This window comes from Gymnoscopelus braueri (genome assembly GCF_963280865.1).
Source record: "Gymnoscopelus braueri genome assembly, chromosome: 5".
Lineage (NCBI taxonomy): Eukaryota > Metazoa > Chordata > Actinopteri > Myctophiformes > Myctophidae > Gymnoscopelus > Gymnoscopelus braueri.
Genome location: NC_137606.1, coordinates 57,522,032 through 57,532,031, shown reverse-complemented (window position 1 = coordinate 57,532,031; position 10,000 = coordinate 57,522,032). Strand labels below are relative to the sequence as shown.

The window sequence follows — 10,000 nt, the reverse complement described above, 5'->3', positions numbered from 1 at the left end:
CACCCGCCGTCGTCGTGGCGGCGGCGGCGGCGGCGCCGCCGTAGCGCCTGCTGCTGCCCGCGGCGGCGGGTTTGTCCTGGCAGGTGAAGGACTTGGCGCGGCGCAGCGTGGCCGTCAGGTCCTTCAGGGACGGCCGGCAGCCGCCCGCCGACGCCACAGCCCCGCCCCCCAGCGAGTGACCCCGCGACGAACCCATCCGGTACACCGACGACGGCGACGCCCCCTCGCCCGCCCGGCGCTTGACCTTGAGCTCCGAGAGGTCGGCGTTCAGGAAGCTGAGGAGCGTCATGGTGTCTGAGGCGATGTCCGGGTTGGAGGAGGAGATACGGCTCCTGTCCGGGTCGTCCGCGGACCCCATTCCTCCTCCTCCTCCTCCTCCTAGCCTCCTCCTCAGCCCCCAGGAGGAGGTGGTGGAGGAGGTGGTGGTGGTCTCGGCCTTCGCCGCCCCTCCCCCTTCCCTGGGGGAGGAGACCGTCGGAGCAGCTTTGGGGCGGAGCCTGGCGGCAAGCGGGGCGGCGGCTGCGGCGGCGGCACGAGAGAAGTTATCGCCGTGTCCGAAGCTGGGCGAGCGGTACATGGTGAAGTTCCCGTGGTACGTCTTGCTGCTGACGGACATGGTGGAGGAGGCAGCGCCGCGAGGGAGGCTAGCGCTAGCGGCTCTGTTAGCGCCGCCGCCGCTAGCCACAGACACTGCCCTGTTAAACGACATGTTAGCGCTAACGTTAGCGTTAGCCTGCTCCTCCTCTTTGAGGGTCTCCGTGCTGGAGTAGCGGCTGCTGCAGCGCGACGACGACCCCGCCCCTCCCCCGCCCCCTCCGCCGGGACTGGAGAGGAAGGAGGGGATGCTGACCTTTGACACGCGCGACACGCCAGGAAGCGAGGCGGTTGTGGCGGCGGTGGCGGCGGGGCCCGGCGGCGAGGCGAGGCGCTCCCAGCGCTGGCTGCGGCTCCTGGAGACGCCGCTGCCGCTGCTGCTGTTCATGACGCGGCTCCTGAACGGACGTCCGGCCGACTCCTCTGCATCGCCACCGGGGGCAGCGTGAGCGTGGCTCTGCTGATACATTTGAATATTAGTCAGCGATGTAGACAGCACGAGGACATACAGTCAGACATTTAACCCAATAAGACAGGGAACCCATCTGTGTCATTTGAAGATTTCTTTGGCTATTCAAAAATAGCAGATCTACAAGCTCATATCGCGGCACCGCGATATGAGCTTGTAGATCTGCTATTTTTGAAAAATCTTGAAAATGTGTGCATCTTTGCTTCTGGGGATTCTACAAATGTCTTCTAAAGCAGTTTTTTTTTTAAACCTATGTTGCTATCTATATCAGTAGGTCTCTAACTTTTTTCATTGCAAGGACCCCCAAAATGATATGTCAGCGGTTCCGGTAGGACACACAAAGAGTCTCCTTTGTGTCTCCTACCGGAAACGCTGCCTACCGATCCGCTGGTCATCAAATTATTGTCTTAGGAATGAGACACAAACTAAAACATATACATGAATTCAAGTCTCCATAATCAATAGGAAAAACGTCATTTTTGGGGTGAACTATGCCTTTAAGGCTAAAAGGACAACGCAAAAAAGTCCTGGGGACTTGTTTCCATTGCGATCCTATGTATTCAATTCATCAACATAGCATAAAGAAATAACACCAAAATACCATCAACACATATCAAACACTATAATAATGTACAAGTATTACTATTAATTGAGTGCCAAGGATGTAGATCTTTTCAACAAAAACAAAATCCTGAAAATTCCACAAGAAAAGAAAACGAGCAATTTTCAACGGGCGATAGCAACAAAATGGCCGATCGGGGTAGAAATGTTTTTGTTCCAGTGGATAGACGAGACCCGCACCCACCCCCCGGACACTTCTTGTTTACATCCGTGTGCACGTTGTGGCTTCTGCGGCGCTCAAAAGATCGTCAAAACACAGTAAAAAACGCTGGCAGTACCTGGCACACAATGTGTTAAAGGTAATGTTTGTATCTATGGTAGATACAATGTGTTAAAGGTAATGTTTGTATCTATGGTAGATACAATGTGTTAAAGGTAATGTTTGTATCTATGGTAGATACAATGTGTTAAAGGTGATGTTTGTATCTATGGTAGATACAATGTGTTAAAGGTAATGTTTGTATCTATGGTAGATACAATGTGTTAAAGGTAATGTTTGTATCTATGGTAGATACAATGTGTTAAAGGTGATGTTTGTATCTATGGTAGATACAATGTGTTAAAGGTGATGTTTGTATCTATGGTAGATACAATGTGTTAAAGGTAATGTTTGTATCTATGGTAGATACAATGTGTTAAAGGTAATGTTTGTATCTATGGTAGAAGGTACTTTACCTGTCGGTGTCTCTCTGCGTCCTCCATGCTCACCACGCCCCCAAAGCTGTCGCTGTCTTCCGATTCGCCTCCGTCGTGGTCATCGTCGTTGTCTTCGCCTCCGCGGCCTGTGGTTGCTGGGGCCCCGCCCACCTTCTTCTTCTTCCTGAGCGAGCGCCGCCGCACCTGGTCCCCCCCCCGCCCCCCGCCGGGTCCTAGAGAGCCGGGGCTGTCCTCCTCGCTGCCCGAAGACCGGCCCACTCCTTTGGTTCCCCACCAGCCATTCTTACTGCGGGAGAAATACCCTCCTCCTCCTCCTCTCTCTGGGACTCCTCTGACTCCTCCTCTGGCTCCTCCTCTCTCTGTGACTCCTCCCCTCTCTGTGACTCCTCCCCTATATGGGACTCCTCCCCTATCTCTGACTCCTCCCCTCTCTGTGACTCGTCTGAGGGAGCTGGAAGGAGGCGTAACGCTCCAGCTCCTTCCTCCTCCTCTCCTGGTCAGCTCCTCCTCTTCCTCTCCAGAGCTGAACCTCCAGCGGGAGCTGAGAGGAGCGGCGGTGACTCCTCCTCCTCCTCCTCCTCCTCCTCCTCCTCCTCTGAGGGAGGTGAGAGGAGCGGCGGTGACTCCTCCTCCTCGGAGGGAGGTGGGAGCGGCGTTGACTCCTCCTGGGGCTCCTGGCTGCTCAGAGGAGCAGGGAGGAGGAGGAGGAGGAGGAGGAGGAGGAGGAGGAGGAGCGGGGCTTTGGTCTGCTGGGCCTGGAAGGACTGAGCAGGAGGAAGGGGAGGTGGGGGAGGAGGAGGAGGGGAAGGAGGAGGAGGAGGAGGGGGGTGCTGCTGGCTCTCTGGAGGAGCTGCTATGTGAGGAATGTAAACTATCCCTGAGCCTCCCCGCTAGCGCCTCCCCCCCGCTCTGCCTCTGCTCTGCCGGCTGGCACACAGAGGAGGTGGAAGGGCCTCCTCGCAGGGTTAGAGGAGGAGGAGGAGGAGGAGGAGGAGGTGGTGAGGAGGTGGAAGGGCCTCCTCGCAGGCTGTCAGGAGGAGGAGGAGGAGGTGCTGACCCACCAGGGTGGAGGGCTGTTACGATTATAAATGTAAGTTGAGGATTAATTGTCAAACATTGGAACATATGAATGACATTTACAGATTGCCTTTAAAGGGATAGTTCACCCCAAAATGACTTTTTTATCCCCCGATGTATTAGTCACCCCATGGAGACTTGAATTCATGGATATTTTTTTTATTTTTGTCTCATTCCTATATGACAATAATATGATGACCAGCAGAGGTTCTGGTAGGAGACACAAAGAGTCTCCTTTGTGTCTCCTACCGGAACCGCTGCCTACCGATCCGCTGGTCATCAAATCATGAATGAATGAATGAATGGTTTATTTTCGGTCTTTGTTTACAAATAATCAAAACACACATTGTGTGGACTTACACATAGAAACATCACAAATGTACATATTATCAAAAGTCAGCTCACACACAAAAAACTAACTATTGTCCATAGAAAAGAAAAAAATGAGTGAATTATCCCAAGCTTACTAAACTAAGGTTTAGTTGTAAGCTTGTAGATCAGCTATTTCTGCTTATTTATTTATTTTCGATGATTATGACGATAATGCAAAATAAGTGTGATTATGCAAAATAATTGTGATTATGCAAAATAATTGTGATTATGCAAAATAATTGTGATTATGCAAAATGATTTTGATTATGCAAAATAATTTTGATTATGCAAAAATATTTGTGATTATGCAAAATAATTACGATTATGCAAAATAATTGTGATTATGCAAAATAATTGCGATTATCTCAAATGATCGCGTTTAGAGACGATGATGTAATAACTGTGACGGGCCTACCAGGATGGAGGTCAGGGTGCGAGGAGGAGGAGGAGGAGGTGAACCCCGTCGTCGTCCTCCTGCTGGGGAGGTCCGGGGGGTCAGCCTCTCTGCCGCTAGGAGGAGGACTGTCAGATCTAATAACTGACGGACGGCTGCTCCTGGTTCTCCTCAGATGAACGTGGTGGTTGTTGGGGCTCAGCTGGGGGTCAGGGGGAGGAGGGTTCGAGTCCATGCCGCTGCCCACTCTGCCGTCTTCCCTTTCTCTTCCATATATAGTGCTGCTGCTGCTGCTGCTGCTGCTGGGTGGGCCTGAGGAGAGGGTTGTCACGGTTACAACATTTGTAGGCGTGGCCTAATGGCTCAATAGCGCCCCTTACAAAAGTTTGTGCTTCAAGCCCGACAATACGGTTTCACCTACACGTATAAAAATCGGTACACACCTGTTTCATGTACCGACTTACAAAAAAGTCTCTTGGAGCCATGACCTAAACCCAACAGGAAGTCGGCCATTTTGAATTGATAGTGGCGTTTTTGTGCATTTCACGCCATTTTCACGGGTTGTACTTTAACAAACTCCTCCCAGGCGGATTGTCGGATCCGCCTCAAATTCGCTCAGAGTACACAAAAGACGTTAACGATGAAAAGTTATCAAAAGCTTGAGTTTTCGTAAAACGGCGTGACCGTGGCAAAGCATCATACTTCAACGCCAAACAGGAAGTGAAAACGGCCGATCTACAAGGCTGGGCTTTAAACAGCCATAACTCCAGTTCCCAGCATCGAAAACCTACGAAACTTCCAAGGTGCACTTAGACGGCCAATAGGGACAGGTTATAATTGCGTAAGCCCCGTCCCCTCTGTGTTCCTATTGGCTGGGTTTTAAACAGCCATAACAGTTCACAGCATGCTAAACTTCTGCTAGCTGCACTTAAGACGGCCAATAGGGACAGGCTGAAATTGCTTAAGCTATGTAGCCTAACTTTTCAGCTGATTGTCATACAGACAATGTATCGTGGACAGAGCTGCGAGGGCCCGTTCATCGCTGCTTATAGCTTTAATTCTGCTTTTCTGCTTTCAACGTGGAAAACGTTTATGCAAAAAGAATAGCGGCGATTTATCTCAACTTTAATTGCGATCAGAAACGATTTTATTGTAACAAAACGTGACAAAAAAAAGACCTATACCTGAGGAGGCTCCGCTGTGGGGGCGGGGTTCTGTCGTCAGGGACGGGTCGCTACGCCCGTCACCTCCTCTCTCCTGTGTGTCACCTCCTCTGTCACCTCCTCTGTCACCTCCTCTGTCACCTCCTCTGACTCCTCCTCTGACTCCTCCTCTGTCACCTCCGTACCCTGACACACCGTCCTGTGTGTCCTCAGACACACACACACTGTCCTTAGAGCTCGGGGCTTTGCCACCGCCGTCCGCCGCCGCGGCGTTCAAGTCTCCCTCTACGTCAGAAGAAGAAGAAGGAGAAGCAGCCCGTCTGGGAAGCGTAGCGGCGGCTCGGCCGAACAGCTGTCGTATCTTGGTGACGCTGGGCCAGCTGTCAGCGTGGAGGAGGTGGTGAGGAGAGGAGGAGGAGGACAGGTAGCTTCTGTGGTTCTTACAGGCAGGAGGAGCAGAGACATCCTCCTCCTCCTCCTCCTCCTCAGTGTTCCTCCTCTTGCTGTTAGAGAGTGAAGAACAAAGCTCCTCCAGATGTGAAAAGTCTCTCTTAGAAGCAACGCTGCTGCTTTCACCTCCTCTGTCGGCCGAGAGAGGAGAACCAAAGCCCTGTGTTGTTGTTTTCTCCTTCTCCTTTCTCCTTGTCTTCTCTTTCGTCTCCTTTCTCTCCTCCTTCTTCTCCTTGTTGTCAGAGTCAGAGCCAGACGTCAGCGCTGAGTCCGTCCCGGAGTGAAACTTTATTAGTCCATGAGTTTCAGTCAGAGGAGGAGGAGGAGGAGGAGGAGGAGGAGGAGGAGACGCAGTGACGTCAGCAGCATGAAGGAGTAAACATCCAACAGCAACAGTAACACTTATGCTACTATCATTAGCTACAACAGCGCTACTACTATTATTACAACTTTTACTACTACTAGAACTACTACTAGCAACAGTTACAGTACAACTACTACTATAACTACTGCTACTACTGTCCTCCTCCTGGAAAGAGTTACGTTGTGGAGACTCCTCCCTCCTCCTCCTCCTCCTGCTCCTGCTGGTGGCCCGGGGCAGAGTGTTGCTCCTCCCCGGCTCTGTGCTCTCTCTCCTCCTCTCCTCTACAGACACGGTGCTCTCTCTCCTCCTCTCCTCCTCTACAGACACATTGCTCTCTCTCCTCCTCTCCTCTACAGACACATTGCTCTCTCTCCTCCTCTCCTCTACAGACACAGGGCTCTCTCTCCTCCTCTCAGGTCTCTCTCTCTCTGCTACAGTGCTACTCCTTCTGGGCTCAGGGCTACTCCTGCCCACTACAGGTCTCTCTCTCTCTGCTACAGACAAAGGTCTCTCTCTCGTGGCTACAGACCCCGGGCTCCTCAGGGCTCGGTGTGTCCTGTGAGACGCTGAGGTTAACTTCTCAGTGAGCTGTCGAATGGAGGGAGAGATGGAGGAGAGAGGAGTGGAGGAGGAGGAGGAGGAGGAGGAGGCACAGATTTTGGAAACTTTTCTCTCCGCAGCAGACTGCTCGGCCACAGGAGGAGGAGGAGGAGGAAGGAGGTGGGAGGGCTTGTGTCTCTGTGATCCTCCTCCCAGCTTCTGGAAGGAGACGCTGCGATAGATGTGCTGCTGCTCTGCTCCTCCTTCTGCCATTGTTCATGTTCTCTATGCTGCTAGTGCATTGATACAACCACACACACACATAGACACACGCACACACACACACACACACACACACACACACACACACACACACACACACACACACACACACACACACACACACACACACACACACACACACACACACACACACATAGACACACGCACACACACACACACACATAGACACACACACGCGCGCACACACACACACACACACACACACACACACACACAGACACTTAAGTCAAAGTATCAATACTGCAAAGTAGAAATACTCTGTTACAAGTAAAAGTCCGGAATTCAAAATGTACTAGAGTAAAAAAGTACAAAAGTATCGGTATCTAAATGTACTTAAGGTACCAAAAGTAGAAAGTACTCATTATGCACAATGACTCATTTCTTCACACGTTTTCAAAAGTATAAAAAATCCTTTGAAAATAGCAGATCTACAAGCTCACGCATTGTGAGCTTGTAAATCTGCTATTTTCAAATGGCCCAAAGGTATAGGGCTGAAGTGGTTCATGTATGTTTTGTGATGATAATCTAAATCTACAAAGTAACTAGTAATCTTTCTATTAATTGTAGTAAAAGTACAATATTTGCCTCTGAGATGTAGTGGTGGAATAGAAGTAAAAGTACCGAAAATTGGAAATACTCCAGTAAAGTAAAAAATACTTCAAATTGGTACTCATGTAAGCACAGTGCTTGAGTAAATGTACTCTGTTACTTTCCCACCACTGCATACAGACTGCAGCCCAAAACCACCAAAACCACACTAATAAGACTGGTACTTATAGCGTACTTGAGTAAATTTACTCAGTTACTTTCCCACCAGTAAATGTAGTTACTTTCCCACCAGTAAATGCACTCAGTTACTTTCCCACCAGTAAATGTACTCAGTTACTTTCCCACCAGTAAATATACTCAGTTACTTTCCCACCAGTAAATGTACTTAGTTACTTTCCCACCAGTAAATGCACTCAGTTACTTTCCCACCAGTACATGTATTGATTGATTGATTGAAATTTTTATTAGGCAAAAGAATGTAAAACAACACAGTTACATTTATAATGCTTTTGTCTAAAAGGTCCGGCCAAAAAAGTCCTTGCGGACTTGTTTCCGTTGGGGTCCTTGAGTTAATTTCATAGACATATATAGTAGCAACCACAGTTCAAAAATCAACATGAAAATACAGATAATACAGAAAAAGTACCACTATGTACAAAAAAGCATTTAAAAATATATGTACAAAAAGAAAGGGGGGGGGGGGAAGCATGGAAAAATAAAAAATTATATACAAAAAAAGCATGAGGAAATACAAAATATGTACAAAAAGAGGAGGGGGGGGGGGTCGTCTGTCTACAGGGAAACTGGTACTAGCTCCTCTTTCGGCCTCCAGAAAGATGGGTTTTTAGGGCTGTTTTGAATGAGCCCAGCGAACTGCATTTTTTGAGGGATGGGGTTAGACTATTCCATTCCTTGGTGGCTGTGCTATAGAAGGAGAATTTGCCCATGTTTGTTTTATGGGTGGGTGGTACCAGATTGTTGTTTACGCTCCCTCTAGTTTCGTGGCTGTGGGTGTCACTAACTTTTTCGAGGTATTTATACAGATATGCGGGTATAGGGGGCATATCGGGCAAATCTGCATTTACAATTTTGAAGACCAGACCCATTTTTAGTTGTTTAACCCTGTCTTCCACCCTGAGCCAGCCTAGGCTGGCAAAGTGAATGGGAGAGAGGTGGGTCATGGGCCCCAGTCCGAGAAGTAGTCGGATCAGTTTGTTTTGGGAGGTTTGAAGCTTAGTCTGCAGTGACACTGAGGTGTTGGAGTACCAAGAGGAGCTAGCATAGTCAAAAAGGGGCTGAATCAGGGCCCCTGAGAGGGTCCTGAGGGCCTGAGGGTTGACAAAAGAGGAAACTCTGCCCATAAATCTGGTTCTCTGGTTTACTCCTTTGACCACCTTTGTTGCCATGCTTTCACCTGACAGGTATTTGTCCAGAATACATCCCAAATAGGTAATCTCTTCTTTGCTAGTGATAATTGTGTCATCGACTTTGACCTTGAAGTCATTTACCTTCATTTTACTGAGGGAATGTTTGGTCCCAAATAGGATGGATTCAGTTTTCCCAAGGTGTAGAGACAGTTTGTTATCGGTAAGCCAGGTACGGATTTTTGAGAGTTCAGAGCTGAGAGCTTCCTCAACTTGCAACTTGTCCTCACCCGAGATCAGGAGTGCCGAGTCATCAGCGAACAGGAACAGTTTGCAGTTACAGGCAGCATTCATGTACTCAGTTACTTTCCCACCAGTAAATATACTCAGTTACTTTCCCACCAGTAAATGTACTCATGCAATACTTTCCCACCAGTAAATGTACTCCGTTACTTTCCCACCACTGATACACAGCCCATACAAACTGCAGCCCAAAGCCACCAAAACCACACTAAATGGTACTTATAGCAGGTAGAGTACTTGAGTAAATATACTCCGTTACTTTCCCACCACACTGATACCTTATACAGAGCTGCAGCTCGAAGCCACCAAAACCACAACAACAAAAACAACAAAAACAACAATACCGTAGATCTCCAGATCTAGTAGATCCAGTAGGTCTTGTAGATCAGAGGCTACATTGTATCCATTTGTATCCGAGGTGAAGAAAAAAGGAAAAAGAAAAGAAAAAAACACAGAAACTCGATGTAAAGTTTTTCTGCACAAACTTTCCCTCAAACTAAAGCTTCAATACAAAGTCTAGTGTTTGATCTTCCTCCTCCAGACGCTCTGATGTCAACATGACGGCAGATCCTCATTAAAACACATTATTATAAAGTCTCTCTTTGCTGTAAATGCTGCTTAATGCGTGAGAGAGGGGGGCTGGGAGGGGGCGGGGCTACGGGGAGGAGGGAGGGGGGGGGGCTTCTTGACCCCCCCCCAGGGGGGCTGAGAGCCTTTTCCTGTTTGATGAGAGAACATAGATATACACACACTGTTATTATAGAGAGAGAGACATAGAGA

General features: G+C 49.0%; 1 protein-coding gene across 1 annotated transcript in view; it reads right to left on the bottom strand.

Annotated features, from left to right (window-relative positions):
* The window catches only part of arhgef17 (Rho guanine nucleotide exchange factor (GEF) 17), a 126,831-nt gene extending 116,982 nt beyond the window's left edge, over positions 1–9,849 (bottom strand). The window contains exons 1-5 of the mRNA XM_080429333.1: positions 9,565–9,849; positions 5,369–6,991; positions 4,206–4,496; positions 2,360–3,414; positions 1–1,051 (exon numbers count right to left, since the gene is read on the bottom strand). The exon at positions 1–1,051 is cut by the window's left edge and continues 288 nt beyond it. Of these exons, the coding sequence (XP_080285459.1) occupies positions 1–1,051; positions 2,360–3,414; positions 4,206–4,496; positions 5,369–6,974 (4,003 nt within the window). The 5' untranslated portion in view covers positions 6,975–6,991; positions 9,565–9,849. The remainder of the gene's footprint in view (positions 1,052–2,359; positions 3,415–4,205; positions 4,497–5,368; positions 6,992–9,564) is intronic.
* Positions 9,850–10,000: the final 151 nt, after the last annotated feature.